General features: G+C 38.5%; 1 protein-coding gene and 1 pseudogene across 1 annotated transcript; both read left to right on the forward strand.

Annotated features, from left to right (window-relative positions):
* Nucleotides 1–5,657: 5,657 nt before the first annotated feature.
* Nucleotides 5,658–7,855, forward strand: LOC149189662 (fibrillin protein 5 homolog). The gene is made up of 6 exons (XM_089413253.1): nt 5,658–5,815; nt 5,977–6,092; nt 6,279–6,401; nt 6,551–6,649; nt 7,182–7,399; nt 7,558–7,855. The coding sequence occupies exons 1-6, from the start codon at nt 5,752–5,754 to the stop codon at nt 7,646–7,648; spliced, it is 711 nt and encodes a 236-aa protein (XP_089269379.1). The 5' UTR covers nt 5,658–5,751; the 3' UTR covers nt 7,649–7,855.
* A 657-nt stretch (nt 7,856–8,512) lies between these two features.
* LOC149189663 (putative pectinesterase/pectinesterase inhibitor 51 pseudogene) lies at nt 8,513–12,462 on the forward strand (annotated as a pseudogene).
* The last annotated feature ends 7,275 nt before the right edge of the window (nt 12,463–19,737 follow it).

Here is a 19,737-nt window from a genome sequence, read left to right on the forward strand (position 1 = left end):
GGAACAGAAAACAACATGGATAAACGAGGCTCACATCAATGAGGTAAAGGCCTTGAAGAAGGTCATCGAAGTCTGTTAGAATGAAGATGGAGCAAGTGCAGAAGGGCACATTGACCTCCATGTATTTAGAAGATAAGATATTAAAGTTAATAATTAATTTTGAAATGCACAAAATTCTTTTGTGGAAATATTAGAATAGATTCAGGGCTAGTTCATGTAATTAGAACAAATAGCCCATGAAAGTGATGCCTAGTTAGAGACAGAAAGAAACCAAGTTTATGTATTTTGGATGATGTGTGCAAACTAGATTCTACATAGATACATATGTCTCATATTTTTATTCTTATGGATGTGTTATTGATCACACGTTGGATCCCATGTGTTTTATGTCCATGCATGTTCAATTATATTTATGTTGAATATGTGATGTATGCCATTCCAATACATAGGTTGACAACAAATCATCCAATGTATTATAACTCCTAGGGACATGTTTATAAATCACATAATCAAATCATTCAAGAAGAAGTACCCAGAGGTAACGAAAAATACCACAGGATGTCAGACATATTAGATGTGATTCAGTTGTGATACCATGGGTTGAGAGTCCATATTCACCACCAACTGAAAAAATCCTAGAGCTATAGCCTCAATTAAGATTTCAATGACAACATTGTATCTTGGTGACACCTAGAAACATGCCCCATAAACGCAAAAGTTTGTTGATGGGTGAAAAAAGTACTCATGTTTCAGAGGCAATGTTCAAGGAAATATGGTTGGAACCATCAAAATATCCTATGTAAATCAAAGGGGGTACATACATTTGTAAAAAATGTACCAAAGATGATAAGTAGCAGACCAAAACATGACACGCATCCAGAAAAAAGTAATACCATAATAAAACATATGTAAAGGGAACCATGCTCAATGGTCTAAGAATAATACCTTTTGAGATAGATCCTATTTTGGGCCCCAAAAGAGTCACGTTCCCACCATATTTTATGAACATGTATATCAATTTTTTTTACACATGTTTAACAATATAGGGACCAATCCAAAGGGGTTCTCACTTTCCCACATCAAGTTGACCATGTTTCTGTTCACAAATAAGGACCAACTCACCTTCAGAAAAACATGAGGTTGAATAAACTTGTCATATTGATGTTTGAAATGCTTTTGGTGAACCTCACTGGTTAGAAAAGTGTCATGACATTGTTCATCAAGTCAAGCCAAGTAAAGGAGTTGTTCTTCCTCAATCAAAGTGTTTGGGAGAATTTTGACAACAATTTTTAATGAGGAATCAATGTATTTGATAAGTAACATCACTTCCATTCCATAAAAAATTTGGAAAGGAGTGAATTCCATGGAGGAATTGGCTGAGATTATATAATCCGAAAAGCATAAAGATATCATCAAGCTTCTATTCCTTTGGTGCTTCTCGACCATATTCTAGATTATAGTTTTGAGGATGCAATTGATGGCCTTAGCTTGACCATTAGCTTGAGGATAGTAGGGAGTTGAATTCTCATGACAGAACCCCAAACTAGTTGCCACTTTAGTCATCATATGGTTACAAAAGTGAAAAATGTGATCAGTCACATTCTCTTTGATAAAAACAGACCTAGCAATGATATGATTAAAGAAAAGGAGAGTCACAGTGGTTCCATAAAAAAAGTAGGTAGGCATAGCCTTATCCCATTTGGTGAAGTAATTTAGAACCACTATAACATAATTATACTACTCGAGGAGGGAGGCATACAATGCATAAAATTGGTATCCCATTTAATAAAGGGATTGAAATCAACCATGGGATGAAGGTGATCAGGATGAGGATGCATATTGTGAGTAAAGAAATGGTAGGGATGACACCTTGGGACTGCATACATATAATCCTTTAATATCAATGGGCAAAAAATACTTAGCGCACAAGATTTTCTAATAAGTGGTTAATCCAAAGAGATGAATGACACATGGATCTACATGGAATTCATTCATAATGATAAACCTCTTGATGATTTAGACATCAATGTAAAACCAAATCAACCCTGTAGCGATAAAGGGAATCACCAATGGTGAAATACTATTTGGAGTTGTGGCATACACATCGATGGTCATCGTGAGACAACTTGGGCTAAAAGTTTTAGGTCTAGTGATATAACAAGATATCCCCATAGTAAGGATCATATGTGCTAATGAGGAACAAAAATTCATCAAGAAAGGAATCAATAGCCATTGCTCCATCATAACTAGTGGGAAGGTCAAATAAAATTTCTGCAAAGAACAACTATTTCTTAGATTTCACATCCACAAATTATGGACCAAATTAATGCAAAATAACTATCCATTTGGAGTACTTTCCGCTGAGCATATATCGACAAATAAAATGGTGCATGGGTTTAGAATCAACCACTACAATGGTCTTATGAAATATAATTACGCCGTAAGGCGTTTCCCTCTGAGATCAACTCCCCTCTCTGCCTACCTGTCATCTTGTAAGCCACAGGATTATATGTTAGACGATTGCAACCATTTCAGCCATTGATCGGGGTTGCCCAAACGGTTTGGGCGTTTCATCAAATAGTTTCATTCGGGCAGCAGGGTTTGTACCTCAGATCAAACGCTTGCCCTCGCTCTGGATTTGGTTTCAGGCTCGCTGTTCTTGCTGGTCTTCGTATTTTTCCTCTGCGTATTTACTCCACTGGATCATAGGCTGCTGGATCATGCCATCAAAGGCGGCGCCATCAGATGCGATGTGCAGCAGATCAGGTCTCTGAATGCGAGTGCAGCAACAGAGCTTTCCATGGAGACTCCAGAGGTTGGGAGCACTGATAAACTAAAAATAGCCCTAAAAAATTCCTTACAAGGTTAGCTTATTCTTACATGGGTATGTTATGCTTTCTGTTATTGAATTTGGGGTCCTTATTGCATTTTGGATGATAACAGTAATTCGGAGCTGAAGGATTTAAGCCTTTTCTGAAAGTAAATTGCTGATTGCCCGTTTGGGTTTTGTGAATGTCAATGCAAGGCCTGAACAGGGGTGTTTTCGGCGTTCCAGTGGCTAAAAGGACTGAAATAGAGAAGCTTCTAATGCTGCTTGAAGAAAAAAACCCTGTACACAATCCTACTGAAAATCTCCAAATGGTAAATGCGTTTGTATTTCAGTGTGAATCTGGGTTCCGAAACTAAGTGGATCTAGTCCAATGGTTGGTGGCATTTACAAAAGAAATTAGCGCTATTATTCCATTTCAAGATTTGGGATCCCATGTTCTAATTAGATTTGGGCATGGATAGGATACCATAGATGCCCTAATGCGAAGTTTCTACCAGGTCGAAGGCCGGTGGAAGCTTCTATACAGTACAATAACAATCCTGGGCTCTAAACGGACAAAGCTAGGTCTCCGGGACTTTATTGCTCTGGGGGAGTTTGTGCAGACTATCAATACAAAAGAGGTGGCTCTTCTATCTAGTTTGTCATTCATTCATGAATTGCTTGTCTTTTATTCTAAATTCAAAATCATATCAGAAAAGCTTGGGTGTTCATGGCTTTGATTTCTGTAGGGACCCATATGGGTTTTGAAATCTTAATCCTCTGAATGTAGGGAAAAGCAGTAAACACCATTGGCTTCAGTGTTGCCGGCTTGGGCATGCTCACAGGAGAGCTAACTATTGAGGCTTCCTTAAAGATTGCAAGCCCTAAGGTTCCAAACCCTAACCCTTACTGATTGTAATATGGATTAGTCTACATTCTTGAATAGAATCAAAATGTGCACATTGAGGTCTTCCAATTAATGTTGAGAAACTGATTTTATAATGGATTAGTCCATGTTCTTGAATAAGTCAAAATGTTCACTCTGATATATTCCAAACGATTGGGAGAAACTGAGTATGATATGGAATAGTCCATGTTCTTGAATAGAATCAAAATTTACACTTTGATATCTATTGAGCCATTGTGGAAAACTTATTACAATATGCATTAGTTTATGTTCTTGAATAGAATCAAAAGGTGTGCTCTGATATTTACGAAATCATAGGGAAAACTCAGCTAATGAACATGGAATTAAGGTTGAGGGCTGAATTTCACCAGCTCAAGATCAAATTCAATTCTGGATTTGGTTTCAGGCTCGCTGTTCTTGCCGGTCTTCGTATTTTTCCTCTGCGTATTTACTCCACTGGATCATAGGCTGCTGGATCATGCCATCAAAGGCGGCGCCATCAGATGCGATGTGCAGTAGATCAGGTCTCTGAATGCGAGTGTAGCAACAGAGCTTTCCATGGAGACTCCAGAGGTTGGGAGCACTGATCAACTAAAAATAGCCCTAAAAAATTCCTTACAAGGTTAGCTTATTCTTACATGGGTATGTTATGCTTTCTGTTATTGAATTTGGGGTCCTTATTGCATTTTGGATGATAACAGTAATTCGGAGCTGAAGGATTTAAGCCTTTTCTGAAAGTAAATTGTTGATTGCCCGTTTGGGTTTTGTGAATGTCAATGCAAGGCCTGAACAGGGGTGTTTTCGGCGTTCCAGTGGCTAAAAGGACCGAAATAGAGAAGCTTCTAATGCTGCTTGAAGAACAAAACCCTGTACACAATCCTACTGAAAATCTCCAAATGGTAAATGCGTTTGTATTTCAGTGTGAATCCGGGTTCCGAAACTAAGTGGATCTAGTCCAATGGTTGGTGGCATTTACAAAAGAAATTAGCACTATTATTCCATTTCAAGATTTGGGATCCCATGTTCTAATTAGATTTGGGCATGGATAGGATACCATGGATGCCCTAATGTGAAGTTTCTACCAGGTCGAAGGCCAGTGGAAGCTTCTATACAGTACAATAACAATCCTGGGCTCTAAACGGACAAAGCTAGGTCTCCGGGACTTTATTGCTCTGGGGAGTTTGTGCAGACTATCAATACAAAAGAGGTGGCTCTGCTATCCAGTTTGTCATTCATTCATGAATTGCTTGTCTTTTATTCTAAATTCAAAATCATATCAGAAAAGCTTGGGTGTTCATGGCTTTGATTTCTGTAGGGACCCATATGGGTTTTGAAATCTTAATCCTCTGAATGTAGGGAAAAGCAGTAAACACCATTGGCTTCAGTGTTGCCGGCTTGGGCATGCTCACAGGAGAGCTAACTATTGAGGCTTACTTCAAGATTGCAAGCCCCAAGGTTCCAAACCCTAACCCTTACTGATTGTAATATGGATTAGTCTACATTCTTGAATAGAATCAAAATGTGCACATTGAGGTCTTCCAATTAATGTTGAGAAACTGATTTTATAATGGATTAGTCCATGTTCTTGAATAAGTCAAAATGTTCACTCTGATATATTCCAAACGATTGGGAGAAACTGAGTATGATATGGAATAGTCCATGTTCTTGAATAGAATCAAAATTTACACTTTGATATCTATTGAGCCATTGTGGAAAACTTATTACAATATGCATTAGTTTATGTTCTTGAATTGAATCAAAAGGTGTGCTCTGATATTTCCGAAATCATAGGGAAAACTCAGGTGCCTAATGAACATGGAATTAAGGTTGAGGGTTGAATTTCACCAGCTCAAGATCAAATTCAATTCTGGATTTGGTTTCAGGCTCGCTGTTCTTGCCGGTCTTCGTATTTTTCCTCTGCGTATTTACTCCACTGGATCATAGGTTGCTGGATCATGCCATCAAAGGCGGCGCCATCAGATGCGATGTGTAGCAGATCAGGTCTCTGAATGCGAGTGCAACAACAGAGCTTTCCATGGAGACTCCAGAGGTTGGGAGCACTGATCAACTAAAAATAGCCCTAAAAAATTCCTTACAAGGTTAGCTTATTCTTACATGGGTATGTTATGCTTTCTGTTATTGAATTTGGGGTCCTTATTGCATTTTGGATGATAACAGTAATTCGGAGCTGAAGGATTTAAGCCTTTTCTGAAAGTAAATTGCTGATTGCCCGTTTGGGTTTTGTGAATGTCAATGCAAGGCCTGAACAGGGGTGTTTTCGGCGTTCCAGTGGCTAAAAGGACCGAAATAGAGAAGCTTCTAATGCTGCTTGAAGAACAAAACCCTGTACACAATCCTACTGAAAATCTCCAAATGGTAAATGCGTTTGTATTTCAGTGTGAATCTGGGTTCCGAAACTAAGTGGATCTAGTCCAATGGTTGGTGGCATTTACAAAAGAAATTAGCGCTATTATTCCATTTCAAGATTTGGTATCCCATGTTCTAATTAGATTTGGGCATGGATAGGATACCATGGATGCCCTAATGTGAAGTTTCTACCAGGTCGAAGGCCAGTGGAAGCTTCTATACAGTACAATAACAATCCTGGGCTCTAAACGGACAAAGCTAGGTCTCCGGGACTTTATTGCTCTGGGGGAGTTTGTGCAGACTATCAATACAAAAGAGGTGGCTCTGCTATCTAGTTTGTCATTCATTCATGAATTGCTTGTCTTTTATTCTAAATTCAAAATCATATCAGAAAAGCTTGGGTGTTCATGGCTTTGATTTCTGTAGGGACCCATATGGGTTTTGAAATCTTAATCCTCTGAATGTAGGGAAAAGCAGTAAACACCATTGGCTTCAGTGTTGCCGGCTTGGGCATGCTCACAGGAGAGCTAACTATTGAGGCTTCCTTCAAGATTGCAAGCCCTAAGGTTCCAAACCCTAACCCTTACTGATTGTAATATGGATTAGTCTACATTCTTGAATAGAATCAAAATGTGCACATTGAGGTCTTCCAATTAATGTTGAGAAATTGATTTTATAATGGATTAGTCCATGTTCTTGAATAAGTCAAAATGTTCACTCTGATATATTCCAAACGATTGGGAGAAACTGAGTATGATATGGAATAGTCCATGTTCTTGAATAGAATCAAAATTTACACTTTGATATCTATTGAGCCATTGTGGAAAACTTATTACAATATGCATTAGTTTATGTTCTTGAATAGAATCAAAAGGTGTGCTCTGATATTTCCGAAATCATAGGGAAAACTCAGGTGCCTAATGAACATGGAATTAAGGTTGAGGGCTGAATTTCACCAGCTCAAGATCAAATTCAATTTGTTGTTTCATGTCTTTTCCTATTCCTTGATTTGATTCATTCAAAATTTATAGTCAACATTGTTCAGTTTCTCAATCTTGCATAAGTATTTAAACTAATCCTGCCCTTCTTTCCAACCAGCGCGTTGACATCCAGTTTGAAAGATCAGCCATTGCCCCTGAAACGGTAGGCTACTTTGTTTCAGAAATACAGGTTGTTAACAAGATTTGGCATGGAATTTTCGGTTGTGAGGTTGCAAATGTCTTTGCTGTTTGTGATTTGCAGTTACTAAATTTGTTCCGAAAGAACTATGATATACTTCTCAGCATTTTCAATCCCCAAGGCTGGTTGGAAATAACGTATCCTTGACCATATGTTTCCTAGGATAATTAGAGGACTTCTTTCTCTTTCTCTGTGAAAATATTGAATTGGCTGCAGTTTGATTTTAATTTTGAAAGTGTGCAATAGTTAAAAGTGATTTTGGTCACATGAATGATGGTCCTTAATGTGGGGAAAGATATGTTGACAATATTACTAGGATTGGTAGGGATGACAAAGGTAATGTCTTTCTCCTTGAACGAGTGGCAGGAGAAAAGATATCTGGGTAAGGTTTGCAAGTTCTTAGCTGTCAAAAAAAATGATGCAGAGAAATGTAATTTATGAGAGCTTGGTTGGCTGACTGCATCAAGCTCAGAGAATATCATTGTCAAAAAAGATATTCCTAGGCTGATGACTCTTAGAGATTATTTAGTTAAATTGTACAATGTGTTCTATAATTGATTTAAAGGGCCACAATAATATATTTTGTTCTTTAATTCTATAGCAATCATTTGAATAGACTGAAAAAGTAAATACAGTTACCTGGTTTCAGTGGACTTGAAGTCAGGTAAATAACCTGCACGAAATTTCCACTTCAGGGCTTCTCAAAATGCTGTGATGGTTGTCACCCTGCTCTGAATCTATGATCGCAATTATTCTATCATCAAACTCGCATCATCAGATTGGATAATTGAAAGGTGGAACAAGTGAACATGTGGCCAAGTTGTAAAATATAAAATTCAAGTAAAACTATATTTAAATTAAATATAACAAGTTAAAACTAAGTTTTATAAAATATATATAATTTATTCATTTTATATTAATTACGCCGTAAGGCGTTTCCCTCTGAGATCAACTCCCCTCTCTGCCTACCTGTCATCTTGTAAGCCACAGGATTATATGTTAGACGATTGCAACCATTTCAGCCGTTGATCGGGGTTGCCCAAACGGTTTGGGCGTTTCATCGAATAGTTTCATCCGGGCAGCAGGGTTTGTACCTTAGATCAAACGCTTGCCCTCGCTCTAGTTTTGGTTTCAGGCTCGCTGTTCTTGCCGGTCTTCGTATTTTTCCTCTGCGTATTTACTCCACTGGAAGATTCGTTAGCTACATCGGGGGAGACAAGCATTGCGGCTGAGCTGGGGAAGGGACAGAGATGGAGATCCCCAGGACAGATAACGCTTTGACAGAGTGGTTGAATCAGGGGAGGCAGGCCTGCCCCTTGAAATCCGTCGATTACTATCCTTGCGTGAAGAAAACTTCTGAACACTCCAACCAGGTTAAGATGGCAGAACTGTAAGTCACTATATTGTTTTGATTATATTTAATTTATTATACATAATCAAACAATGGGTTTTTTTGTTGCTTCAAATCTCGCTGAGCAGCCACTGTGTAACATAACCTATTCTTACAGTCATGAGCTTGACCAGCAATGCCCTTAGCATGGTAGATGCTCTGGATGCATACAGACAGAATATGGTCCTATGGAGGCCTCCAAAAATAGAGAGATCATCCAATTCCTCTAGTACTGCAGATTATTACCATCATTATAATCAAATTTGGGATGTATTAGAGGTTGATAAATTGGTTCCCGATGTGACTGTGTCCAAGGATGAATCCTCTATGAGTATTCAACAGGCGGTGAACAGTGCACCGGATAAATCTAAGCGGAGATTCGTGATACATATAAAGGCTGGGGTGTATAAGGAGATTGTTAGGGCTCCTCCTAGTAAAACTAATCTTATGTTTGTGGGTGATGGCATGGGGAAGACTGTGATCACGGGGTCTATGCGTGTGCCATCCCTGCCTGGTGTTCCAAGTACATATGGCTCTGCAACTGTTGGTAATGCTCATCATTGTTCCTCTTCCTCTTCATATTAAGTTGGAATTTATTTCTTTGCCTGAGTTTGGTTTTGTTATTGTGTTTGATCATGGTGTGGTTCCTGGCAGATTTGAGATGCCTTGAATTGAAATTGGAAAATCTGCTCTTCCAACATGTTTTGATCATTACACATGGTTCTTGCGGACCACATCCCTCTGTGATTTTTCGGGTCAACCTTAGTCCATATTCTCTCCTCTCTCACCTTTTGTCACTAATTCACCCCAAGAGACATTAAAAGAGCTGTTAGGATCTTGAGCACCAGCAAAGAAGTAGATGAGTAAGGTCTACAAGTTGAATTTGCATTGGCTTTCCCTCTTCATGGTCTCAAAATATCATCCACCCCATCTTCCAATTGAAGGATATTTCTGATAGAAATAATTACAGGAATATTATGATTGGGCGTGCCTTTGTCGAACTCTATGTTATGGACATGAACGTGTGGCTTTCTCAACATCTACAGAGGAACAAATTCAAAGCTATGGGGCAACCAAGTCTTAGAAGAGATTATGAAACTAGTGACCACATTTTTAGCTTGTGTGCTATTATCAAGGAAGCTGACGTCCCTCATCTAAAGTCCTGTTGCTTTGTGGATTTTCAGAAGGCTTTTGGACTCTGTTCCAAGGGAATTATCGTTCTGGAGACTACGTGAAATTGGCATCTTTGAGTGTCTCATAGTTGCTTTCATGAAATTCCATGGGATATACATTAATGGGTTAGAGCATAACCGAGTGAGTACTTCTACAAGGAAGATGTTTATGTTTTACACCATGTTTTGTTTACCTTATTCTTATTTGCAGAGGATCTGATCCTTTTAGCCTCCTCCCCTAGGGACATTCAGAGATAGCTTGATGCCCCTGCCAATGTGATGGTCATAGAATGATGGTGGTGAACCTTAGTGAAACTGAGGTTGTGATTTAAATATCCAAGAGCACCCTAACAAACTTCCACTTCTTCTTCAAAGGAAGCAAGGTGGAGATTACCATTGCTTATACATCTATGGGATCTGATCCATAGCCCTTAGGTTTAGCTTAAGGCATGTCTTTCAACCCAAACTTAGAAAGGGTTATAGGTCTCTCTCCATGCTTGACCGACAATAATTCCATATGCATTTTCAGGACATCTCTTCTGAGATGCATTTTTTGACACAATTAACAGACCTATAGTACTATACGGTGTTGAAATCTTGGGGCCTACCTCATTACCACCTGACTGCGCGCAAGCTGAGACAGTCCAATTCCTCATGCTACAGTGTATGATTTAGCATAAACAAACAGTTCCATAACCCATTGTACAAACAGTTTGGCATTCATCCCTTTTTCCTTGAGAGCATTTTTGGACTTGTCTTCTTTCTTCACGGGAAACTCCTATCTGTCCCTTTGCCTTTTTTAGATTGCCTCCATAGGCCCCTTTGTCTAGCGAATGTGCTGTTTTTTGAAAGGCGTCTTCAGTTCTTCAAAGAGTGCCTCCCTCCTTTTAGCTATTCTCTAGATGCCCTAGTGACATCCTAGCCCCTGAATGGAGATAAACATGGATATCAAAGAGGACGTCTATCTACAGTAAATTCAAGTCACTTGGATTGAATCCCAAAACGGTTTCGCAATCAAATGACCTTCTACTATGATCACTTATTGTACAAGTATGATCTAGGAAGCAATTCTCTTTGATACATTTGCAGATTTTTATGGGTCTTCTTGCAGAACCCAAAGGGCTTTAAACGCTTGTTCAATTCTGTGGCCAAGGAATCCACTACCATTGCTTCCAATTCCTTCTGCATGGACATAAAGTGTGCCCTTTCTGCCATGTTGCTAAGAACTACTGGATAAAAATGCCAAACCACAACACTGAGGGCCTGCATGCTGGTTAAACTTAAAAGCCTGAGGAAAGGTAGAGATTTGGCTGACAAGACTTCTTTGGAGACAATCAATTGTGAAAATGACCATCCAATTAATGAGAGAGAAATTTTCTACTTGAGTTCAACCCAGATTAATTCCCTTGCAAAGGAATGCTGATCTAGAAAGCATCAACAAAATACAAATGAGAGGAGAAGGAAACAATCAAAATCCAGCAGTGCTTGGAATGCAATCTGTCATTTGCAAGGGAAGCAATAATGCTTTTCTTCAGATTGTAGGTTGCTGAAAAGAAGAGAGCAATAACATTTATTTTTGCAGATTCTGCACTTCTTTCATCCTATTAAAGCAGCAAAAAAATTAATTATGGTTTTACATTTTAAGAATAAGATATTTGGAACCCTTTCATATGATAGGTGTAATGTCTTTCAACATGCATTGGGGTTTGTAAGTTTGAGAAATTTCAATGGGCATATGCTAAAATCGGATCCTCTGTTTATTCTGATAACTAGATAAATATGTGTATGTTATTTCTAAACAAAGGCAGAATTTAATACTTACAATTACCATCGTTCTTTGGTTTTGAACTCTTATCAAAGGAAAATTCAATCAATCCATATTCCTCGATCCCACTAAATCTTGTTTTAGATGTTGAGGATTGCTAATTTATTTTTTTTCACAATTGCAACTGTAAATGCTGATGGCTTCTTAGCACGGGATATAACATTCGAAAATGCAGCAGGGCCAGGTAGTCAACAAGCGGTAGCCCTAAGAGTAGATAGTGATCACTCTGCCTTCTACAACTGTGCCTTTCTTGGCCACCAGGATACATTGTACACTCATATTCTTCGTCAGTTCTATAGAAACTGCACAATAGAAGGCACTGTTGGCTTCATATTTGGAGACTCGGCAGCCATCTTTGAAAACTGTCTCATTCTGCTGCGTCCTCGTCAAATAAACTCAGACAAAGGATCATCAGATCCTGTCACTGCACAGGGTCGAACAGATCCAGCCGAGCCCACAGGATTTGTTTTCCATAACTGCACTATCAATGGAACTGAAGAATATATGAGGGCTTACTATGCCAACCCAAAAATTTACAAAGGCTATTTGGGTCGGCCATGGAAGATGTACTCCAGAGCAATCTGCATAAATTCATATTTGGGAGAGGCCATTAGCCCTGAGGGATGGATGCCGTGGATAGAGGAATTTTCTCTTAACACGCTTTACTATGGGGAATACTAGAATTATGGGCCGGGGGTTAAGGTTTCTGGAAGAACGCCATGGTCTAATCAGATACCTGAGAGAAATGTAGGAATGTATACTGTTGGAAACTTTATACAGGGAGACGAATGGCTTCCAGATACAATCAATTAATCCAAAAACAAAGGTTGGTTACTATGCAATCTTCTAATGCGTGATTTTATTCTACATTGTTGTTGTTCCCTGATGATGGTGAAGAATTCAACGCGGAGCAATGGGACTAAAAATTCTCAGACAGTTGCAACCCAAAAATCCATGAGCCACATTGTTTCCTTCTATCACTGTTTCATCTGTCTTTGGAGTATTGCAATTTCAATCTGCTATGAAGGAGCCACTTGCTTTTCATTGGAGGAAAATGTTATTTGTACTTGTCTGCAATTTTTACTGCACTATTTTGATCGACATTGATGACCAAAATGGCAGAATAATTTTGTACCTGGTGCAGAGGAAAGCTGTTTTGTTACTGGGAAAGTTTCAACGCAGCACTGTTTTGTGATTGGGCGAATCCTCCCGCAGTTATATTTGAAGCATGGGATAAAACTTTTGGAAAAATGTTATGAACTCTAAAGGTTTGGGTGTCTGTATTTGTTGTTGTTTTTTTTTAAAATCACGAAAATTGGTTGAATGAAAATTACAGGGATTTATTGAACCACCAAACATAATATTGACTCTCAAGTTTTAAGTAGATATCATTCAAGTTCTCAATATGTTCTTAATATAAAAAAAAACATGCAACTTATACAGGCTAAGTGTAAGTGCAGAGCGATTTGGTGAACAGAAGCAAAAACCAGTCTATCGGTCAGCTTTCTGGTAATAAAGGACTCTACGACAACATTACAGCATACTTTTTAAACTAACCAAAAGACTTTTAAAAGGCTTGAAATAAAAACCGGACCTAGAAAGTTATAAAAGTCTGACCTTCCTGGTATAAGATACAAACTATTATTAACACCATAAATAAAAAGACAACCACAATGAAGAATAATTTAAACATCGTTGGAACTAATAGATTCTAGAACAATATAAGTTTGGATAATACTTTGATCATTTGAAGAATAAGGTACTTAATTTTTAACAGCATGTTATTCTCGACAACGTCATGGCTTATTCTGTGTGACAATTTGCATACACTCTCTTTGATTTTTCCAAGGAGTGCTGTTATTCAAAATATATCTCCCTGTGGGTGTCCTTATGCTACACACAAGCAATGATGCATTCACTTTTTTCAACTTTATGTATGTTTATCATTTCCATCCATATGATTGTCTTCCCATGATTTCTAAGATGTAATTGAGTTTATATCCATCTAATTGTATTATAGGCTCCTAAACCAATGGTAAGATCAGTTATTTTAGATTTGCTGACAGGACTAGATAGACACGCGGGATAAATCTTATATTTATAGTATACTCCTCTTTAACGTTATGAGCTTGTACACATGTTTTAACACTTTCTCAGCTCTCAATAAAAATCAGAACATTGTCGAATTCTTTTAGGATCAGAAGCAACACTAGGGTTGGAAAAAGCATGTAGCACTTATAATGTATCAAACTTAAAACAAGCCAGAAGTCTCCATTTTATCTGGGATTCCTCTTTGTTCATCCCTTGTCTGACACTAAGGTATATAATGTTCTGAAAAGTCTCATTGTGATATCCACTCATACATGCTAGACAGTAAGGCACACCTCTGTGTTGAGATTCAATTCTAGATCCATAATTGTTTTTGACTTTTATTGATTTTTCTTTGTCAAAAATGTAGATTAGCATTGCCTCGAATTGGCCATTTGTTGATGATAAAAAATAAACACCGGTAAAGAAACAAAATTGCATAAAATTTTTACTTCTTTCTTCTATGCTGTTGTTTCTTATGTCATTTGCATAAAATTTTGACTTCTCTCTTCTATGCTATTGTTTTTCATATCATTACCTTACGGCGTTTCTTTTGCAACATGTGGTGCAAATGCTAGTGTAATGTCTAATCCATTGGATAACGAAGACAATAGGGAGATCCAACTTCCTGATGTATGAATAAGAAAGTTCCCCACCTACTAATACTCCACTCGTTGAAAATTGGTAGGCGAGGGAGAAATTCACCCATTGGAGAAGCTCAAAAACCCCTAAGGAGACCCCTCTTCCACTTAAGATAATTCAAATTTTCACTTGGAAAATATTATTATTTTGTTGGTTGGGGTCAACATGAAAGTCAACAAGACGGCCTAGAGAGAGAAATTGACCCTCCTAACTCCCATATAAATATGATCTCGTTAACTTCACTTGGAGGCATCACCATCACATCACATCTTCAACAATTGGTTCATACACCTTTGAAAATTGTAGGGATAAGTTCACACATGCGAATGAGAGAGAAGATCTTTTGTTTCATTGTGTTCACTTTCTGTTTTGGGTATTCTTTGAACATCATTGATTTCAGATTATTTCAATTGGTATGATTAATTTTCTAATCTATTTTGCGAGGCCAAATTTAGGGAGATTTTCACTAATTTTACCCAGGAACTTTGACCATATTTGACTGTAGATTTGTGCAAGGTTTTATCGTAGGATAACTTGAAAGGGTGGTTGAATTGTTGGAAAAATTTCAGGATTGTTTTCACTTGGTTTGACTAAGGGATGTAAGGTTGAAATCATTGTTGATTATGCCAAAATTTTCTAGGTTTTTTTTTTAATGGTTAGTGTTACCATTGGCTCTTGCTGATTGTACTTCCATAGGGCTAGAAATTGTAGATTGGTACTTTGACCAGATTTGACATTATCCTTCATTTTTGAATGATTTTTAATTGGTTGGATTAGAATAGTTAAATCTTGACTTTGACTTGTTTATGGATGTACATTGTATCTGTTGTTGAACTAATAGAAGAAGAATATAGCTGGGTTTCCCCGTTGTGGGGTTTTTCCTTGGTCTTTGACCTAAATATCCATGTCTCATTGAACTCGGATATCTTCTATTATGTATATTGTTGAGCCTATTAATTTTTATCCTTTAAACAAACACTTTTCCTTTCTTTCATCCATTTTTCTTGGCTTAAGGGGGCTTGGACCCAAGTTCAGAGTTAATTGCAATAACCAACAAAACCATACACTACTGTCCCTTTCAGCAACAACCCACGTAGTGCAGGCTACAACCTCATCCAAGGCAATATTGGGGGATGCCAAAACTAGGTTTTTGCATCCAAAGGACTATGTCATGTGTTTTTGTTACTCCTAGGGTTTTATTCCGATCTCTGTGAACCCTAACCCTTAAAACACTAAAACTATAGTAACTAACAGATTCAAACTCTTCGCTAATTGTCTTAAACATTCATAACATCATGTAACTAAGTAGATATACCACTTTCATGTATTATTAAGTGTTTCTTATGATAAATGCAGTAAATAGAGTGAATACAAAGTAAATGCAGAAGTAACGATTAACACACAAATGCATAGATATTTTTCTGAAGTAGTCTTTATTATGTTCAGATATTCTATTACAGACTTTGTCCTCCCTATGCACTCAAATACAAACTTACCAAGGTCTCCAAGCACATAGATGCAAGAGCCATACCCTTAGCCTAAGTACAAAGTAGGCAATACATACCCAAAACTTTCCTATATGTGTTCTTCGCTATCTCAACTGACTTCCCTATGACCTTTTATGACTCATTTTATATCTTTCTCTTTTACAATACCATGGTCCATGAACCATGGGTGGGTTAGAAGACAACTTAGCTTGTAACAAGATAAGGGGCTTTAACCTTCCTAAAAACCCTTTTGACTCGTAATGACCTCCGCGCTTCGTTCCTCAAAATGTGGAGACTTTATAAAAATAACAAAATTGTTTACAAAATTTACCTTAGGGGACCTATTACACAACATTTTTTCACTGTCCTTGTACTCCCCATTCCATGATCCTGGAGGACCTCTACAGTGAACCTTGCATGCTTTCCCATTATGAAGAAACTCCCATTATGTCCTTCTTCAAGCGCAGAACAATTCCCTTTTGCATCATTTCCCGAAAATATTCCTTTTACCCTAGTTTACAAGACCGACACTAATGGCCCATTCTCACCTCGCATCGATTTGCAAAGTTTAACACTAGTACTAGCATCGATCAGTGCTACTGAGTCTTTTCTCAGTCTCATCGATCCTCTTTTGTCAAGTTTTTTAAATATGGAGTCAAAGCTTCCAGGTCTAGAAGCTTCGTAATGGAAGTTTGGTAAATGGTTGGGCTAGATGGAGCTGAGGAAGTTAGTTTGGGCTTCTTTCCCCTATTAGGATGGAACAAAATCGAGAGATAAGGCCTTATAACATGATAAGGGGAACCATCTCCCATCCATCCAAGCTATATAAAACTCCTTTTTCCCAAGCCAAAACTAGTTTCTATTTTGGATTTTTTTGAGTGTAAAGTTTCAGCAAGACATCTATAGCTTGTAGCTCTCTAGTTTATGTTTGAGGGAGAATTGTGTGTTTGGTTTGGTTTGAAGACTAAAGGGAAGAGCCTTAAAACTCCCATTTTTGGGGCTATCCATGAGATGTTAGCAGAAGTGTGTGGGAACCCAGATATGTCAGAGGAGACCAATGACGTCAAGGCATTGGTTATAATCTCTTTCTAAAATTATATGAATACAACTATCGATTGATTTCCTACATGAAGTGTTGTCTTACATATTTATGGTTTAATGTTCCTTGACATATTAAGTAGTTTGAATGTAATTTGTATGTTATCACATTTGTTGTTTGTTGTTGTTTTCTTGTTTCAGGTATTTGAAGGAAGGAAATGAAAGATAGCTAGAGCAAGGAAGAAGGATCATCACCAAGTGGAATAGCGTACTAAGTGGTAGGCCCTCTTATTTGATTCTAGTTTAAGGAGATTTTCCATAGATTGTTTGTTTTTGGCTAGACCCACTCTCTTAGGCTAGAGGAATTGTTTGTGTCCGCACTTAGAATTTACCTGCACCATAGGAGCATGTCCCAACAAGCCCCCAATATAAAGTCGTGACTCATCCTCGAGTCACTCTACTGGTGGCACCTAGATATTCGCCTGCAACTCACTTAATTATATCTTCAATACTTGAAGATCAGTTGTTCCCTACACAATGGCCTGACGAACTTCTTCAATCAATTTTTCTATGATTGGGCCTTCGACTGCTAGGCCCATGGTTCTTTGCATCTGCTGCATCACCTTCATCTTGTTCTGTACTGAGAGTGTCAATTGACTCACTTCATCCACCCAGGGTTTCATCCTTGAAGATATGATGGATTCCTTCCCCTATAAGATAGTGAACCTTTGCACTGGTGCTAAGGTTCGTGTTGTAGACTTGATCTCGTCGAAGTGCCTTTTCCTTTCTCAGATATCTGCTTCAATCATCTACAAAGTTGGATCCTCTTGTAGTGAGGTCAATAGTTCCATGGCTTTCTCAAACAACTGGGTGTAGCTCTTGACTGCAGCTTCTAATGTGGCCATTTCTTCTTTAATAGTAGCCTTGCGCTGCTCTTTGATTTCTGGAGGAGTGATGGGTTGGAGCTTAAGTTGGAGCTTAGATATCTGTAATTGCAACTCAAATCAAACTTTGCCAATTTCCTCCTTCAACTCCTTTACTACAACAACTAGCTTTTGAATCTTCTCTACGGAGGTCGCTTCTATTGGAATCTAGAGCTTAGGAAGCTCACTACAGGCCTGCACTAATGTTGCTTCTAGCTACTGACTACATTCCATCACTTCCTCCATTTCCTTAAGGTCCTACTCCTTTTCCTCGAGCATATGCTGATTATTGGTTTTGACTTTGTTGATGATCAGTAGTGTGCGTTGTTCCCAAACTCCAATCTCATCTAATACCCCTTGATGCAACTCGTATAATGTCTAAATGGGGAGTGTCGCTAGATTCAGACTCAAATCCTTCATTTGTAGGAGGCATTCCCTGTCTTCTAATGCCTCAACGTGCAATGACCCCTCTGGTAACTACACTGTGTGGAGGTCCCTGGTGAGCTCTGCTACTAAGGCTGACCCACTCACTTGTTTCAGGCTCGCCTATCCAACGCTCGCTTGAATAATTCTTGTTTAGACCTGCAATTCCCTCAGGCTTTGCTGCACCTTATCCAACGTCTAATGATATTGGTCCTCAATGTGGTTCAATATATTCTCCATTGCATCACAGACCACATATTTGATCTCGTCTATGTCCCCCTCTATGAGGAACAAAGGCATCGTGCTCACTGATTCGTCTGAATTATGCTTCTTGCGTAGCCTTGTAGAACTTCGCTTCTACCTCTTTTTGATGATGAAGGGGAATTCCAAGCCTGTGCCCCTTCCTCTTCACCCTTTATCTCGCCCTCAACATTGGTGTGCTTTGTTTTTTACATGTCGAGGTCAATAGTGGCCTGCAACATGGTGGCATCTTTCTCCTTCGGCACTTCTGTCTCTTTGGTAGAGACCTTCTCTTTGGGCGCTTCCTTCTCCTTTGTAGAAGCATCCTTCTATTGCGCGACATTTTATTTTGTCGCGACCTTCTCTTTCATAGAAGCCTTCTAGGATTCCTTCTTCTTATATTTTGCAGTTGTTATCGTGGATGTGGTCTACGCTGCTTCAACTTCAGCAACCTTACTAGTTCATGCGCTAACATCAGAGGGGGTGAGTCAATCTCTCAACCATTTACTGATGACCCCGATAATATCATCTTCAATGACTAATTATGGAAACTTATGCCATGTGCCCATGGCATATTTCTTCATGTGGATGTGCAGATTATGAAAATATACCTTGAAATCAACAACATTGACATACTATCCGTGCAAACTTGGTGATAACCTTGGCCACTGGTTAATCACTATCCTCATATCTGGTTCAAACAAGACCCAAAATATCTTTGTCTCCATAAAGTGCTCAAGGTCTTTGGTGACCCATACGAGGAAAAATTCATGGCCTCGGGTAGATAAGTATCATGCTGAGGGAACTGAATTTCTTCTGGCATCCTCCATGCCAACAACGTGATCAATAAAAGTAGCAACGAGTAGTGGAACTCCTTGCCCTCATCATGGGCCTCTTTGAAATCCTCCAAAAATTCATGACATAAGTACTGAGCCCAATTTTATTTGACTCCTTTAGCATACTACGCATCCAAAAAGACTATTATCGCCGACACTTCATCAGTGCGACACTTCCTCATGATTTTTCCAGCCAAAATTTGTGTGGCGAACTGCACTGCATCATTTGAGATGGAATGAATTGAATAACCGCACAAATTCTTTACGAGGCCAAAATTTTTCTTCATTTGTTCCACCAACTTCTTCTTCTATGATTTTCCCACAAATGCATTTGTAAGGTCCACCGCTTGGTAAGGAAACAATGTAATTCTATGAATCAACATTTTAGTAATCAAGATGGGCCCTCCCAAC

Source organism: Pinus tabuliformis, chromosome 3_1, assembly GCF_031772625.1.
Source record: "Pinus tabuliformis cultivar Carrire ecotype Pingquan chromosome 3_1, CPIR1, whole genome shotgun sequence".
Lineage (NCBI taxonomy): Eukaryota > Viridiplantae > Streptophyta > Pinopsida > Pinales > Pinaceae > Pinus > Pinus tabuliformis.

Bases quoted from the DNA above. Each gene is read 5' to 3' on its own strand.
- LOC149189662 (XM_089413253.1), top strand. From the start codon at position 5,752: ATGGAGACTCCAGAGGTTGGGAGCACTGATCAACTAAAAATAGCCCTA. The intron at 6,093-6,278 runs GTAAATGCGTTT...AGTTTCTACCAG, and splicing joins CTACTGAAAATCTCCAAATG to GTCGAAGGCCAGTGGAAGCT. The intron at 6,402-6,550 runs GTGGCTCTGCTA...CTCTGAATGTAG, and splicing joins AGACTATCAATACAAAAGAG to GGAAAAGCAGTAAACACCAT.